The 18066-nt window shown below is 45.4% G+C and overlaps 1 protein-coding gene across 16 annotated transcripts in view; it reads left to right on the plus strand.

The window, feature by feature from the left end:
* Window positions 1–18066, plus strand: part of Cacna1b (calcium voltage-gated channel subunit alpha1 B) — a 183122-nt gene that overhangs the window by 33732 nt on the left and 131324 nt on the right. For 15 of the 16 annotated variants that reach the window (XM_078048846.1, XM_078048847.1, XM_078048834.1 and 12 more), the window contains exons 5-7: window positions 1462–1614; window positions 3466–3656; window positions 16622–16725. In XM_078048846.1, coding sequence (XP_077904972.1) covers window positions 1462–1614; window positions 3466–3656; window positions 16622–16725 — 448 coding nt within the window. Of the gene's footprint in view, window positions 1–1461; window positions 1615–3465; window positions 3657–16041; window positions 16124–16621; window positions 16726–18066 lie in introns of those variants that run through there. The other variant, XM_078048848.1, reaches the window with a different exon arrangement.

Raw genomic sequence — 18066 nt, forward strand, 5'->3', positions numbered from 1 at the left:
TCCCTTCTGAGGATTCCTGCTCTTCCCTGTCAGTAGCCCCTGCTCTTCCCTCCCAGGATGCCTTGTTCTTAACTCCCAGGATCCCCTGCTCTTCCCTCCCAGGATGCCTTGTTCTTAACTCCCAGGATCCCCTGCTCTTCCCTCTCAGGATCCCCTGCTCTTCCCTCCCAGGATCCCCTGCTTTACCTCCCACCTTTCTTTGCTTTCCTTTCTGAGGATTCCTGCTCTTCTCTCCCAGGATTCCCTGCTCTTCCCTCCCAGGAACCCCTGCTCTTCCCTCCCAGGATCCCCTGCTCTTCCCTCCCAGGATCCCCTGCTCTTCCCTCCCAGGATCCCCTGCTCTTCCCTCCCAGGATCCCCTGCTCTTCCCTCTCAGGATCCCCTGCTCTTCCCTCCCAGGATCCCCTGCTTTACCTCCCACCTTTCTTTGCTTTCCTTTCTGAGGATTCCTGCTCTTCTCTCCCAGGATCCCCTGCTCTTCCCTCCCAGGATCCCCTGCTCTTCCCTCCCAGGATCCCCTGCTTTACCTCCCACCTTTCTTTGCTTTCCTTTCTGAGGATTCCTGCTCTTCCCTCCCAGGATCCCCTGCTTTACCTCCCACCTTTCTTTGCTTTCCTTTCTGAGGATTCCTGCTCTTCTCTCCCAGGATCCCCTCCTCTTCCCTCCCAGGATCCCCTGCTTTACCTCCCACCTTTCTTTGCTTTCCCTTCTGAAGATTCCTGCTCTTCCCTCCCAGGATCCCCTGCTCTTCCCTCCCAGGATCCCCTGCTCTTCCCTCCCAGGATCCCCTGCTCTTCCCTCCCAGGATCCCCTGCTTTACCTCCCACCTTTCTTTGCTTTCCCTTCTGAAGATTCCTGCTCTTCCCTCTGAGGATTCCTGCTCTTCCCTCTCAGGAGACCCTGCTCTTCCCTCCCAGGATCCCCTGCGCTTCCCTCCCAGGGTCCTCTGCTCTACCTCCCACTTTTCTTTGCTTTCCCTTCTGAGGATTCCTGCTCTTCCCTCCCAGGGTCCTCTGCTCTACCTCCCACCTTTCTTTGCTTTCCCTTCTGAGGATTCCTGTTCTTTCCTGTCAGGATCCCCTGCTCTTCCCTCCCAGGGTCCTCTGCTCTACTTCCCACTTTTCTTTGCTTTCCCTTCTGAGGATTCCTGTTCTTTCCTGGATTCTTGGACTTCAAACTCTGACACCTCTTCATTCTGTTACTCCCCCTTTGAGACACTGCTCAGTCCACCTCTCCCTAGGAGGTCACACTCTGCCCCATATGAGTCCTCACTCTCACAGCCTTCCCTATTGTGTCCCCTACTTTGAGGCCATGGCTCTGTTCTTTGACCTCATCAACAGTTACAGCTCCACTTCTGCCCCAGGTCTCTCAGCCCTGCCCTTCCTGGGTTTTTGCTGCTCTGTTACTGCCTTCTCCCCTGCCCCCACCTTTGCTCTCTGACCTGCGCTGCTCTGGTCACAGGTTTGCAGGTGGTGCTCAAGTCCATCATGAAGGCCATGGTTCCACTGCTGCAGATTGGGTTGCTACTCTTCTTTGCCATCCTCATGTTTGCCATCATTGGCCTCGAGTTCTACATGGGAAAATTCCACAAGGCCTGTTTCCCCAACAGCTCAGGTGAGGTCTCCTATCATCTCGGCTCAGTTGAGGACGACAGATTTATCCATCCAGGAGACAGGCACCACTATAGGTGCTAGAGAGAACTGGTAGGTGCCAGATTACTGAGACAGAAGATTATAACCAGTAAACAAATAATAGACACACAAATAAAGTAATACAGATTGTAGCCACTTCTGGAAGGAAACAAAAAATGTATTTGAAATACAGTTATTTAGTGTCAGCTCATTAGAAGGTAGCGAGGGGAGGCAAAGGCTGAAACGGGATCCAATGGGAGGATATCTCAATCTTGGAGAGATGGCAGTGGCCAGGGCCAGGCGTTTGGTAGAGGTAGTTGGAATGAGCCATATTCTGGGTACTTGTAGGTAAAGCTATAAGGTTTTCCTGTTGAGTGTAAGAGAAAGAGTTAAGGAAGACAGTAAATTTGAGTCTTGAGCGCTCAACATATTAAAGGAGAAAACCCATGTGATCATCTCTTAGATCCCAAAGAGCATTTGCTATAAGTTAGTCATGATTTATTTTTTTTATCATTTTTTCTGGTACTGGTATGAAACCCAAGGCCTTGTATATGCTAGGCATGCACTTTGCTGCTGAGCCACATCTCTAGCCCCTAAATTATTCATAACTTAAAAAAATTGTCATCAAGCTATAAATGAAAGATGCTTTTCTTAAATTCCCTAAAATTCCCTGCAAACATTGAATTTCATTGTGAGACCTTTTCCTTCACAGTCAGGATCAAAGCAAGGGCGTAGCTGGTCTGCATGGCATTGGCAGTGTGACCAGTGCAGGAGACCAGAAGGAAGCGAGAGTGTCAAGTCAGACAGGAAGAAACCGTCCTAGTTTACAGAGAATGCAGTTGTGTACAGAGACAAATGAGGACTTCTGTATGAAATTTATCTAGATATTTGGAAAGTTAGAAATAAACTTGTGTGGCCAGTTTTGCCTTCTAATCCTGGGAGGACTTGCTTTCCATCCTTGCAGTTCCTCAAATTATCTCCTATGTTGATAGGAGGGATTTTCATATGTTGGTACACATTTTCATAAAATTTTCTTCTATCTTGTCACTGGAATTTTGGGAGTGAAGAGGCTAAACACTCTATATCATATTCTGTTAACTGTCTTGTCCCAGAGGTTAGCAGGTTTTTTTTTTTTGTACTGGGGATTGAACCCAGGGTCTCATGCATGCCAGGCAAGTATTCTACCACTGAGCTATGTCCCAACCCTGATGTTTTCTTTACCACCTCTCTAGGTGGTCTTTTGCTGCCCACTACATTGCAGGAAAGTAGAGGGATCCCCACTCTGTAAGGGCCAGTGCAGTGGTGACTGGGCCAGGAGGCCTCCAGTTTCTCTCTGGGCATCTGTTGAACTAACTCTCAGTTATCCTGTGTGCAGGTCCAGGAGTCTAGCTTTATACTAACCAACCGCCTTGCTGGCTCCAGAGTGACAATCAAATCTTCATGTTAGAAGACTTTTGTGGTTTGTCTATGAGGGAGAGGAGAAATCAGGGTGGTAGTGGTAGGAAGAATTGGAAGGTAGGAGTTTGTTGGTTTTTATTTTAAAATGAATGGGCTTCTGAGCTTGTTTAAATGATGATGGACAGGTTCCCAGGGAGAGGGATATACTGACCAGAAGTCCTAACAGGGTGGGTCCTGACCTCAGGTGGAAGCAGGGGGCAGGTGGGAGGAGAGTCCTGGTGTAGGTGCGAGGACTGGTTAGGCAGTTGATGAAGAGTGTCTGGAGGTACCAGGTTCCTGCTGCCTACAGTGCGCTCTCCAGCACCCAGGAATCCCAGAGGGGTTGGAGAACTTTGTGTTTCTGAGCTCAGGATCTGCTTCATTTTCCTCCTCACAGATGCAGATCCTGTGGGTGACTTCCCCTGTGGCAAGGAGGCCCCTGCCCGGCTGTGTGAGGGTGACACCGAGTGCCGGGAGTATTGGCCAGGACCCAACTTTGGTATCACCAACTTTGATAACATCCTGTTTGCCATCTTGACAGTGTTCCAGTGTATCACCATGGAGGGCTGGACTGACATCCTCTACAATGTGAGTTGCATCTTGGCCCTAGGCCTGAGATGGGCTTGGGAGCTCCTGGGTTGGTCCCTCTTGGGGTCCCATTTGGAGGCACTTCTGACTGAGAGCCTCTGTACCACCCTGAGAGCCCCTTCCTCCACCCTGGAATAGGTTTCAGGGCCCTTTATCCAGATGGTGTGTCAAAGGCTTCTGCAGTCAGTCTCAACTCAAGCTCTTGACCTAGGTCTTCCTCAAGTTGCTCTGTGAAGGTGGGGCTGTGGGCAGGGGTGGAGGTCAAAAGATACTGTTGCAGTCAAGATGCTGTTGGTGGTGAAGGTGCAGCAGCACAGTAGTCAGTGCTCATGTGAATCTGTGCCACATTAGGCTTGGGAGGTGTCACATGCCTCCTGACTCCTTGTACAGGTGACAGACTAGGTCATAGAGACACTAATCTAATTCACCCACGCCAGGCCTGCAGGCAGCTGACTGGAAACCACTGTTCACACCACATCTGTGGGGTCTTCTGGGTGGAATTGAGGGCCAGTGAGCTCTAGGGCCTCTTCTTGAGTCCAGGCTGGTGAAGATGAGGAGCAGGGGAAGGTTTGAGGTAGCACTGAGCTAAGGCCCAAGGAAACCTCCTTGGTCATGTTGGGATTCTTGGAGTTGAGGCTTGGTGCTGTCTCTTCTTGGTTTTCTCAGTCTCATGAAGCCAGCCCTTCTCAGCAGTTCAGAGCAGTCTAGGTTTGGTGACCATAACGGAAGTCCAGAATGACCCATCTCACGTCCATCTCCCTCTACCTGTGATTCCTGGTGAACTCTGCTCTTGACTCCTGAGCAAATCTCTTTTATGTAAAGACCCCCTGCTACCTTGCATTCCTCCTGTTGAAGTGCTGTGAGGACAATCAAAGCAGTGCCCTGGGACTTTGGGAGGTGGAGAAGGAAGGTGCCTGTGAGCCAGGACTCTGGGAAGGTTTGGCTGGTAGACTCTTAGTTTGGGGTAGCAGAGGTTGTGTTCTGCTGAGTGCTGTTGGGAGTGGGGGTGGGGTGCTGCAACATAAGATGACAGAGTCTGTGTATTTTGAGGGTGGGCCTGAACCACATGTGCCTGGGGCCCTGTGCCTCTTTCTGAAGCTTCTCACAGCAGTGTCCATGATTGCTTGTAGATAGGAGGAAAGGAAGAGAGTGAGATCCTCTGCTCTGCCTACCACACAAGTTTGTGGGTGCCCCAGGATGACCTTGGGCTGATGTTAGGCAGGTTCTTGGTAAGTGCTTGCTGGGCTGATCTGTCAAGCTTGTTGAGCAGGAAGATGGCAGATGAGTTAAGGAAGAGCTGGCCCAGGGCCCACTGAACCAGATTCTTTGTTGAGCAAAGGTCTGTCTGATGACAGGCTCTGTGTGGCTGAGGGAATGAGAACAGGGACAAAGGCAGCAATGAGAACCATGGCTGTTCTCTCCCTTTTACCAATTAAGGGGCAATTTCCACAAGGGAGATCCTAACAATAGCTCTGAACTGTCCACATTTCTCTCCCACCCAAAAGGAGGACTGTATCCAGGGCTCCAAATCCCTCAGTGTCCATAGGGGCTTCACCAGCAGCCACGTGTGACTCAGGCTTCCTGTCTGTGTTTGTGCCTCCCTTAGGGGATAGACAGGAACCTGCGCTGGAGGCACTGGCCAGGAAGGGACACAGAGGTTTCATCCAACCCATATTTGATAGCGCCCGCGGGCACTGGGCACTGTATGTACCTTGGCAAGTAGGAGGCACTAGATGTGTGAGGGTCTAGATAGTGGCAGTGCTCTGAGGGAACAAAGGAGAGTGAGCAGTGGAGATTAACGGGTCAAGGGCTGGGAAAGCAGGGCCTGCTGAGGGCTGGAAGTCAGATGCTGGTGCTGTAGGATGTGCTTTGCAAGTTTAGCTGAGGCACAAGGGTGCGGTGGTGGCAGTGAATGGTGAGGCTGCCACTGTGCAGGACCAGAACAGGTGGCAGGACCTGGCTGGGCACTCTCCGCCACACTACCAACAGTGTTCTGATCAGCTGTTGGAGATTGGACAGGGTTTTGGACTTGTCATTCATCTCCAAACCAGGGAGAGGGGCTTTGTGATTTCTTGAGACTTATACTTCTGGCATGGCCTGCAGCAGGGGTGGGGGAGAGGTGGAGCTGGTGAGGATGAGTGTCTCTCATACTGGCTCTAGTCCGGGAGAGGGGGCAGTCAGGACAGAGCAATGGGTCTCAACAGCATCTGTTCAGAGTGGGCTGCTGAGAAACTGGTGGCAGAGGGTAAGGGTTGTCCCTCTGAGGAGAGACTGTTTGCCTGTGGAGTCAAACAGGGCCTTAGAAGAACCTGCAGAAGTGCTGTGTAGGAGAGTCAGAGGGATGAGGTTATCTCAGGACAGCTCCACACAGGGAGAGCTAGCCTCTCCCTGCCCCCGCCCTGCCCTGTTTTGGCAGCTTAGGGTCAGTACCCTTAAGCCTGCAGAGGAAGGAGGAACAATGCTGGGCATAGGGAACGTGATGGCCATGCCTTCCTTTCTAAGGAGAGGGCCCAGCTGTGGCAGGCAGCTTAGGAAAGCAGCTGTTGGCCTGCAGTGTGTCAGACAGTGTGATTACCATCTAGCCGGGACGCTTTTGATTGCTGAATCAAGACTCTTTTCAGCTTGAAGTGACTGTAGAACTTTCTATCACCTACGAATTTGAAAAGTCATGGGACTTACCTAAATTATCAACACTGGCATGGGAAGGGTTACCTGCTAGGTTCAAAGGCATGACAAGAGGTAAACAGTGTCGGCTAATGATTCTGTGCATGTGAATTAGTGTGTTATTGTACTAGTAATAAGCATGTACGAGGAAAGAAGTGTTCAGCTACTTGGCTGTGGAGGCTATATTGATGTTAAACCAAAGAGTGCTTCTCATGCGTCAGATGCACTATGTGAGAGGAAGAGAAGAGTCCCTGATGATGTGGCTGGAGCTCCTGGGGAAGGAGGTGTTCTTCACTCAGAAGAGAGAATTGGGAGCAAGGTGTTCCCTGGCTTTGTTTCAGTGGAGGGTGGTGGGAACTGGAGCCTTCTACCATGTAAAATTTCCAGTAGCTTCTTCATCTAAGTTGAGGTGATGGGCATGTGAGAGGGTGCTCAGAGGGACTGCAGGTCAAGGGTGTACATGTAAAGTCAGTGACATGTAGATGGTGGTTAAAGTCACCTGAGAAGAGAGTGTAGTTGGATAAGAAGAGAAGCCTGAACACTGCTCCTGGGGAGTTCCTGCACTGGGAGGCCAGGGGGAAGGAGGGAGTCAGCAAGAGGCTGGTGTTTCCTCTCGGGCAGGCACAATATGGGAGAGAACTGTGTCTTGGAGAGAGGTTAAAGAGCTCTGAGAAGGTGACTGCTGGGTCAGATGCTGTCCAAAAGTCAAGGAAGATAGAAGAGGAATGCTGACCATTGCACCTGCTGGCACGATGAGGTCCTGGGTAGACTTGACAAGAGCAATCTTGGCACTGGGGATGAGAACCTGGACCCTGGGATAAAGTGAAGGGAGGTAAGGAAGTGAGGATGCAGTGTAGACCCCCCTTTCTGGGGGCAGAGCAATGGGAGGCAACTGCAGGGAGATACAGGATGGAGAGAACCGGGTTTTCTTCACTCTTTTGCACATGGATATCCACTTTTTCCATTTGCGATTCTAGGGATTGAACCCAGAGCCATTCCACCACTGAGTTACAGTCCCAGTCCTTGTTATTTAAGATAAGGCCTCTCTAAGTTGCCTAGGCCAGGCTGGCCTCCTGCCTCAGCCCCCAAAGAATTGAGCTTACCAGCATCCTCCACTGTGCCTCTCTGGGAACTGGATTTTTAAAATTAAATTTTGAGACAACTGTAGATTCACGTGAAGTTGTCAGACCTTACAGATGGATCCCATGTGCCTTTTCCCTGCTTTCTCTCAGTGGTAACAACTGGCAGAACTTATTCGACATCATAACCAGGCAATGAGATGCAGCATTCAACGGCACAGATGCTTCTGCCACCCTTGGATGGCTACACCCTACTCAGCTCTGACAACCTCTGGCTTGTTTGCCCTATCTGCAGTTCTGCCATTTTAAGAGTCACATAGATAAAACCACACCGTACGTTGCTTTCTTGGTATTGGCTATTGTCACTCAAGTAGATTCCCTGGAGATTACGCAGGTTGTCCTGTTGGTTTTTCCAGAACTGTTTGGTATGGATATACTGCAGTCTGCTTACTGTTCCCCTATTGAAGGACAAGGGGTGTTTCCATCTAGGGTATTATGGACACCATTGCTACACATTTGCATACGGGTTTTTCTACACACAGGTTTCCATTTCTTTGGAACAAATGCACAAGAACTTTCTGTCTTGCATAGTAGTTGCATATTTAGGTAAGAAACTAAACCTTCAGGGCTGGGGAATTGGAGCTCAGCAGGAGACCAGACTGCCCAGGATGTGTAAGGCCCTGTGTTTGAGCTCTAGCACTGCAAAAAACAAACAAAAAGAAACTCAAACTCTCCTGAGGACTGTGCCCTTTCACATCCCTCCAGTTGTGTGCGAACAGTCTGGTCTTCTTGCGACCCTGCCAGAGCTGCTGTGGGACTGTTTTGTTGCCATGGCTCTGACAGGTGTGTCATTGTGGCTGTCATCTGTATTTCTTGATGGTTAGTGATGTTGAGCATCTTTTCCTGCTTGTCTGCCACTTGCCCTTTTATTGGTGAAATGACTCTCTATGTCTTGTGCATATGCTGTTTGAAGTCCTCTTTCAGTGGAGTCTTTAGGGTCCCTTGTGTATTCTAGGTGCCAGTGCCTTGTTAGATATATAATCTGCAGATATTTTCTCCTTATCGGTAGCTTGTCTTTTCTTGCTCTTTCACACAACAGACATTTTAGTTTTGATCAAGTCCAGTTTATCACTTTTTCCTTTTGTGGATTGGACTTTTGTGTCTGGTAAGATTTTCTACATTTTTGTTTCCCCTGAAAGTTTTATTGTTTTGTTTTCCATGTATATCTATGGTCCATTTTGAGTTGGATTTTGTACAAAGGGGAAGATTTAGGTGAGGCCCTTGCCTTCCCTCCCTGCTGCCTGGGCATGTGTCCAGTGTCTCCAGCCCCGTTTGACAAGAAGCCTCATTTCCTCATTTGAACAGCACAAGTCATCTGAGCATACTTGTGTGGATCCCTTTTAGTTCTGTGTCTGTCCCTTTCTCTTGATTCCTGTTGTTGTCTTGAAGTTTTGAAATAAAGTAAACCGATTCTTCCCCTTTTATTCAGTTTGGGAGAATTAATGTCTTTATTAGGCTGGTTTTCCCAGTCATTAAACAAGGGAGTATCTTTCCATTTATTTAGATTGTCATTGATTTCTTTCATCAGGATTTTGTAGTGTCCAGCATATGAGTCCCCTATACCTGTTTTATTAGGTTAAAGATTTTTATTGTTAAGCTTAAGAGTTCTCTATGAGATTTGCAGATGTTCCTCCATCCCATTCTTTGTGTTTCACTTTTGTTCTGTTGATAGTGTCTTAAAAGTGTACAAAATTTAAAATTTCTTATGATTTTTTTCTTTTCTTTTCTGTGCATTTGATGTCATACCCAAGAAATAATTACCAAATTCGACATCATGAAGCTTTTGTATTATTTTTTTAAGACTTTAATTTTTTAAAGATTTTACATTTAGGTCTTTGATCCATTTTGAGTTAATTTACTCTTTTGCATGCAGATTTCCAGTTTCTCTACACTGTTGAAAGAATTGTCCATTCCTCTCTGAATGGCCTTAGCATCCTTGTCAGAAATCATTTGACCTTATATTGAAGAGCTTATTTCTGGGTTCTATTCTATTCCATCTGTCTATAGGTTTTGACCTTATATTTTATGATTTTTATTTTCAAAAAGAAAAGTGGGTTATTGCACGGGATACAACATTAAGCAGCATTATTTGAGTACTACTGTCGAGAGCAGACATGTCGTCATGCTCCAGGCATCGCAAAGGCCCTCAGACCTCCACTGCACGTATGATGTCGGCTTCAGGCTGGAGTGGGCTGGGTGCTGGGTGCTCGTCACCAGGCTGCCATGGTACCGTCTAGACTCACTTTGTGAAAGGGCTTGTAATGAATGGATGCTGAATTTTTTCAAGTGATTTCTCTGTACTGATATGTTTATGTGATTTTTCTCCTTTATTAATATGGTGAAAAATCAATTGATTTTTGAATATTGGACTAGCTTTGCATTCCTGGAATAAATTTTACATTGTCATGGTATACAATTCTTTTCACATATTGTTGTATTCTATTTGCTTATGTTTTTATTAAGAATTCTTGTATCTATATTCATGAGGGATTTTAGTCTGTGATCTCCTCATCCTCTTCCTCCTCTTCCTCTTCCTCCTCCTCCTCTTCCTCCTCCTTCTCTTCCTCCTCCTTCTTTTTCTTGTCAGAACTCTCTGTCTGATTTTGGAATCAAAATAATATAAGCATATAAGCTTCATAAAATGAATTAGAAAGTAGGTTTATTCCTTGTTTTCTGGAAGAGGCTGTCTATTGGAATTCTACCGTGAACTTTCTAGGTGTAGAGATTTCGTTCTGGAGTTTATTTATCTGTTTTATGCCATGCTGGGATCCAGCCCAGGCCCTTGCACATGCTATGAAGTGATCTACCACTAAACTGCACTCCTGCTGTGGTTTTTTTAAAATAATGCTTTTATTAGAATATAATTTGCATACCAGAAATTCACCATTTTAAATTGTGTATTTCAGAGGTTATGTTCAAAAATATATGCAATCATCACTATTACCTAATTTTAAAACATTTTTATCAATCAAAAAAGAAACCCTGCACATTAGCAATCAATCCCCATTACTCCATTCCTTAGGCCCGGTAATCATTGACTTTTATGTCTCTGTATATTCATCTTTACCAGACATTTCTTTTTCTTTCTTTCTTTCTTTTTTAAAAATACTTTTTAGTTGTCAATGGACCTTTATTTTATTTATTTATTTATATGTGGTACTGAGAATCGAACCCAGTGCATCACACATGTTAGGCAAGTGCTCTACCACTGAGCCATAGCCCCTGCTCAGCCAGAGATTTCTTATTTGTGGAATCAGACAGTAGGTGGCCTTTTGTGTTTTTATGTCCACATTATATCATTACTGTCCAGTATAATTACATTGTGCGTATATACCATGTATTGTTTATATCCCATCATTGATGGACTTTTGGATTGTGTCATTTTAAAATTATGAATAATGCTGCTAAGAACATTCATATACAAGTTTTTGCATAGGATGTCTTTTTGTTCCTCTTGGGTATGTGCTTAAGAGCTGAATTATATGATATTTTCATGTTTAGCATTTAAGAGACCACCAAACCTCCTACAATGGCTGTACCACTTTATACCCCACCAGCTATGGAAAGGTGTCCCTGTTTCTGTGAATCTCACCAGTGCTTGTTTTTGTCTGTCTTCTTAATTCCACTCCTAACGGTGTGCAGTAGTATATAGTTTTTATTTATTTTTTATTTTTTTATTTTTTATAGTTATTATTTTTTTATTGGTTGTTCAAAACATTACATAGCTCTTGACATCTCATATTTCATACTTTAGATTCAAGTGGGTTATGAACTCCCATTTTTACCCCATATACAGATTGCAGAATCACATCGGTTACACATCTACATTTTTACATAATGCCATAAGTTTTGATTTATGATGTTCAGCGTCTTTTATACCTTCTTTGGGGAAATGTCTATGCCTATCCTTAGTCACTTAAATTGGGTTATTATCTTTTTATTGTTCACTGTAAGATTTCATTGTGCATTTTGGATATTATTTCCCTTTCAAATGTATGATTTTAAAATACTTTCTCCTATTTTGAAGTTGTCTTTTTGCTTTCTTGATTGTGTCACTTGGAGTGCAAAAGATTTTTGTTTTGATGAAATCTAAATTTTCTGTTTTTTTCCCCACCATTTGTGTTTTTAGTGCTATATCTAAGAATCTATTGCCTAACCAAGGTTATATATCTATTTTTATAGAGCCATGACTTTTTTCTATAGGAATTTTCTAGTTTCTGCTTTTGTATCTGGTTTTGTGGTCCACAGAGGGTTGATTTTAAAAAAAAAATACTTTTTGAGTTGTAGTTGGACATGATGCCTTTGTTTTACTTATTTTTATGTGGTGCTGAGGATCCAACCTGGTGCCCCTGAGGGTTGATTGTTATGCCTGGTGTGAGGTAGGGCCTAAGGTTCATGCTCTTGCATGTGGAGACCCACTAGTCCCAGCACCACTGATTGAGAAGACCATTCTTTCCCCATTGAATTGTCCCAGCAGCCTCATTAAAAGTGCCTCATCATGTAAGTCAGGATTTAGTTCTAGATCATTAATTCAATTCCATTGATCTTTGTCTATCCTTTTGGGGAGAATTTTTTAAAATATTTTTTAAGTTGTGGGTGGATTTTATTTTATTATTCATTTATTTATTTATTTTTATGTGGTGTTGAGAATTGAACCCAGTGCCTCACATGTGCTAGGCAAGTGTTCTACCACTGAGCCCCAGCCCCAGCCCACTTGGGGGGAGTTTTTAAGTTATTATTTCATTTCCCTTCAAATTATAGGACTATTATTTTACATTGAGTAAGTTGTGGTCTTTAGAAATTGGTCCACTTAATTCACATTGTCAAATATATGTATGTAAAGTTGTTTATAGTATTCTTTTATTATCCTTTTGATGTTTGCTGGATCTGCCTCATTACTAATTTTGATAACTTGCATGTTTTTTCTTTTTTCTTAGTATTGCTACAAGTTTGTCAGTTTAGCTGATTTTCTTCAAAGAATCGCTTCTCATTTTTGTTGATTTTTTTTTTTCTCTATTGTTTTTGTTTTCAATTTTGTTGGATTTTACTCTTATTTATTTCCTGCTGCTTGATTCTGGCTTATGTTGTTTTCTTTTTTAAAAGTTTCTTAAGGTGGAAGCTTAGGTTATTAATTTGAGATTTTCTTTCTTTTGTAACATGGATGTGTGATATAAATTTCCCTCTTGGCATTGCTTTAGCTATGTCCTACAAGTTTGATATATCGTATTCTTTTTAAAAATTTTTTAGTTATACTTGAACACTATATCTTTATTTTGTTTATTTATTTTTTTATGTGGTGCTGAGGATTGAACCCAGGGCCTCACATGTGTGAGGCAAGTGCTCTGCCACTGAGCCCCAGCCCCAACCCCTGGTATATTGTATTCTTATTTTTATGCAGTTCAGTGTATTTTTTAAACTTCCTTGAGACTTCATCTTTGACCTATGATTTATTTAGAATTGTCTTCTTTATGTTTGAGTTACTTCTTATGTCTCTGTTATTTCTAGTTTGATTCTATTGTAGTGAAAGAATACACCAAATTGTAAGAATTTGAATTCTTTTACATTTGTTGAATTTTGGTATATAGTTCAGAGTATGGTTCATGTTGGTATTTGCACTTGAAAAGAATGTGTATTCTGCTGCTTTTATGGACTAGGTGTATAAATGTCAATCGAATTCTGTTGGGTGATGGGTTGTTGAGATTTTCTGTGTCCTTGCTGATTTTCTGTCCAGTTCTTCTATGGATTTTTGAAAAAAAAAAAAGTGAAGAGGTGTCCAACTTTGTGACTTCGACTGTTTCTCTTATATTATAGCAGTTTTGTTGGTTGCATATACATTTAGAATTGCTGTCTTCTTGTGGATTGACTCTTTTTATTATGTACATTCTGCTGTATTTCTGGTAGTTTTTTGCTTGGAAGTCTACTTTATCTGATATAGCCACTCCACTTTTCTTTCAATGAATATTTGTATGAAATACAGTTTCCCACCAGGCGTGGTGGCGCATGCCTGTAATCCCAGGGGCTCTGGAGGATCACGAGTTCAAAGCCAGCCTCAGCAACTTCGTGAGGCACTTAGCAACTCACCAAGACCCTATCTCTAAATAAAATATAAAAAAGGGCTGGGGATGTGGTTAAGCACCCTTGGGTTCAATCCTCAATACCCAAAGTACAAACAAACAAAAAAGATCATTTTTCATATTTGGCTTCCAACTTGCCTACATTTTATATTTGAAGTGAATTTCTTCTAGATAAGTTCATTATCTTTTAATTGATATTTTCAGACCATTTACATTTAAGGTGCTTATTTATATGTTACATTTGCCATTATTCTGTCTGTTTTGTTTACCATTATTCTGTCTGGCTTTTTGTTCTTTTTCCCTGTCTTCCTGTGGGTTAGCTGGCTTTTTATTTTATTCTTTTAGAATCCCATTTTAATCTACCCATGCACGTGTATCTTTTAGTGGTTGCTAGCTGCTCTGAGTCTGTGCTCATGTTATCACATCACCAGATCAAGTGAGGAGAATAAGCCTTGCCTTCTCTGCGTTTCTTTATCTTCTGTAACACGGTTACCTTAAATGTGTCTTCTCTGCATATTTAGAACTGCATGAGATACTAGTATAAGTTTTGCTTCGATTATCAAACATAAGGAGAAAGAAAATATATTTATCCATAATTTATTCAATCTATGTGTTTCCTTTCTTTCTGGTGGTCAGTGATTCCTTTTTTAAAGTTTCATTAGCCATTCTTTGAGGGGAGCCCTGCTGGTGAATGACTCTTTTAATCTTCCTGATCTTTCATCTGAATGTCTTGATTCCCCAGCTCTGTTTTTAAGGTGTGCAGGTGTCTGGGTCAACAGTTCTTTTCTTTCTTTCACTCCTGCTGGCTTCCCTGGCTTTTGATGGTAAATCTTTTTTTCTTTTTTTCTTGGTACCAGGGATGGAACTCTGGGGCACTTGGCCACTGAGCCACATCCCCAGCCCTTTTGGTATTTTATTTAGAGACAAGGTCTTACTGAGTCTTGTTTTTTGCTGAAGCTGGCTTTGAACTCACGATCCTCCCGTCTCAGCCTCCAGAGCCACTGGGATTACAGGCATGCACGGCCTGATGAGAAGTCTTTTGAATTGTTTTCCACTAAAGTAAGGCACAGTAACTTCATGGAGGGAGGTGGGTGAAGATTGGTGAACAGTGAGAGAAATACCCAGTCTGACACATAGGCATCAGATGTATACCTCAATCTAATGCAGACCTGAGTGTCTAAGTGTCAAGTGTGCATGTGTGTCTATATATACACACGCCTACGGAGAGAAAACCTTGCTACTTTCAAGATTTTTTCTTTGCTTTTAGTTCTCAGAAGTTTGACTCTTAGGTGTCTTGTGGATTACTTTTTTTTTTTTTTTCATATATTTTTTTTTTTTTTTAGTTCTCAGCAGACACATGCCAGGCGAGCTTGCTGCCACTTGAGCCACATTCCCAGCCCTTGTGGATTACTTTTATGCTATTTGGAGTTTGCTCAGCTTCTTGAATCTGTGGTTTAGTTTCTCTTGCCAAATTTGGAAAGTTTTTACTGATTGTTTCTTGAAGGATTTTCTTAGCTTTGTCCTCTTTCTCCTGCTGCCTGTGATTCTGATACTATGAATATGGATGTTTCTTTTTGTTTTGTTTTTGGTACTAGGGATTGAACCCAGTGGTGCTCTACCACTGAGCTATATCCTCAGCCCTTTTTATTTGAAGACAAGAGTCTCACTAAGTTGCCAAGGCCTATCTGGAACTTGTGATCCTCCTGCCTCAGCTTCCTGAGTAGCTGGGACTCAGGCGTGCGGCAGCATGTCTGACTTGAATGCTGTGGTTCCCCATATTTTCCAGTCTCTGTTGTGGGTGTGTACACCTAGATATACAGTTACAGAGATATACATTAGATTGATGTATGTATCTGATATATGTTAGGTGAAAGGGGCTTCGTTTGCAGCAGTCTCTCCTCTTGCAAGGAAGACAACTTTGAGGGTAGCCTGCAGGGAGGTTGGTGGATTTAGTGCCCTTCCAGTCCGTGGATCTGAGCTGCAAATGGGTCTGGGCAGAGGCATCCAGGAACATGAACTGCAGTGTGAGTCGGGATCCTGAATGTCTGATACAGGTTGGAATCCAGGGGTTTTGGTGACCGTCCTGAAGTCAGTGTTCTGGGCTCAGATGCTGCAAGCTTTAGTCATTCCAGGGGACTGAAGATCCTCTAGGGATAGATTCTGAAAATGCTGCCAGGGCTGACAGATGCCCAAGGGCAGGCGTCCTAACAGTGGCTCCTGGAGATCAGCTCCAGCTATAGGCCATGTTCAGGCTGGCCTTCTGCCTCTGTCCCGCTGGGTGCTCTGGGCCTCAGCTTGAGGACTCTCTGAAGGGAGGTGTGAAGGCCCAGGTTGTGCCCACCCTCAGCACCCATCTGCCTCTTGGTTTGCTTCTCACACTAGGCTCACATAGAGAAAGAGGTTCTCTACTGCTCGTAGCCACGGTTCCTGGGACCCAGAAACAGAACAACAGCTGTGGAATTAAATTGGATTCAGGGGAGCTCATCCTTTTGTAGGCTGTGCTATAAAAAGCAAAGCTCTGGGGGAGATGGCCTTTCTTTGCCTCAGCTATGCAGATCACGTCTGGGAGCTGGGCTGTGTTGGGCACGTGGTGAGAACTATCCCTTGTGGGTGCGTGGAGAATTCAGTGTGGAGGCTCCCGTGGCCTCTGGGTTGTGGAGCTGCTGCAGATGGATGTCTGGGTGTGGACTTTAGAGCCTGTGGGGCTCTATTGGGAAGAGATGTCAATGGAACTACTTAGGGAGACTGAGAGTGTCCCATTAGGGAGGTGTCCCAACAGACAGAGGCCAGGATGCAGCCCTTGGGGCATCTGTAGCAGCCTTTAGCTCGCTGGGCCTACTTCTGAGCTTTTCAATGTTCGTCAGCAGTGACTGGCAAGGGCTAAGTATCCCTGGTCTTCTGGGGGCCTCAGCCCAGGGGAAGCTCTATAGGGCAGAGGCAGGTCTGATGGGGGGTCCCAATTGACCTCTGACCTGCCTGGACTCCCCTGGCAGGTGTTTGCTTCTGAGGAGGCCTATAAGGGGCCAGCACACTTCTGTGGCCAGGGCTGTCTGTCCATCCTCCCTCTTTTCTTCCTCTTTGCTTCTAGACAAATGATGCAGCTGGAAACACCTGGAACTGGCTCTACTTCATCCCCCTCATCATCATCGGCTCCTTCTTCATGCTCAACCTTGTGCTGGGTGTGCTCTCAGGGTAAGAGCCCTGTGGGACTTGTGTGGATTCCCTGTGTTCTCAGACGGAGGAGAGCAGGAATGGAGTCAGACATGGGCACACACGATGCGGTTGTTCCCAGTGTCCTGGGCACTGGGGCCTTTCCTTGTGCCACCATCATGACTTATCCCTTGGCCAACCCTTCACCTTCTTCCCCCTTTTACATCCTTGCGCTCTGCTCTGCCTCTGTTGTGGAGAGGGGCTGCAGCTGCCCCTCACCCGGGTGTGGTCTGTGCTGGAGTTTCCGGGCAGCCTCCGTGGCCATAGAGCCCTTCTTTTACCACAAGGCAGAGCAGACATGGCCCTCAAAAGTCTTGGCTCTGCACCCCACCTTACCCTAGCCTCACCGCCACCTGGCCTTTTGTGCTGAGCTCCTAAGGAGAGCTTGGGAGTTAACTTTATATTACTGTGACCAAGATACCTGACATAAAACCTAAAGGAGAAAAATCATATTCTGGCTCAGAGTTTCAGAGGTTTCAGTCCATGTTTGACCAATTCCATTGTTTTGGGGCCTGAGGTGAGGCAGAAGGGCATGGTGGACGGGTGAGGTGGAGGGAAACTGCTCAGCTCATGGCATCTGGGAGGGAGGAGTGGGGAGGGACCAGGGACAAGATATGATAATCCCCAAGGGCACACCCCCAAAGACCCATCCTTCAGTTAGGTTCCCCTGGCCTTCAAATAATTAATCCACTGACCAGGTCAGAGCCCTCATGATCTAATCACTTCCCAAAGTCACACTTCTGAACTCTGCTGCACTGGGGACCAAGACCTCACACATCAGTTTTGGGGGATACTTATATCTAAGTCATAGCAGACACCCTGTGTCTCTCCCTTCTGTCTACCCTGAAGCCTCCTGCTCAGGCCTAGGCTACTGGGTGGGCTGCAGGTAGAGCCTGGTAGCTTCAGGGGGAGCTGCCATGGTGGCCAGAAAAGCTCTGGTGCTGGAGTGATCCTTAGCTTCAAATCTGTCATATAAGGGACCTGATTGTCATTGCTGTGTCTTCCCATGCCCTCCTCAGAGACGAGCAGGGCCCACAGCACAGGGGATAGTTCAGAACTCCTAGTCTAGTGGGGAAGCCAGTGGAGGTCTGGGGCTCAGAAAAGGCATGTGAGGCGGGGGCATCTCAGCTGAGACCCAGAGAGGGACTAGGAGTGAGCCAGGTGAAGGGAGGAGGGTCTTCCAGGCAGAGTTCCTCTGCCGCAGGCTCAGCAGTGTGGACAGTGTGGCACTTGTGTGCTGCGGGGATTCTTGGGGATGGAGCCAGGATTGTGGTGGGGAGAAGGCTGGCAGTCACCAGGGTTTGGAGAGCCTTGGCCCCTGCT

Source organism: Ictidomys tridecemlineatus, chromosome 4 (genome assembly GCF_052094955.1).
Source record: "Ictidomys tridecemlineatus isolate mIctTri1 chromosome 4, mIctTri1.hap1, whole genome shotgun sequence".
In the NCBI taxonomy this organism is placed as follows: Eukaryota; Metazoa; Chordata; class Mammalia; order Rodentia; family Sciuridae; genus Ictidomys; species Ictidomys tridecemlineatus.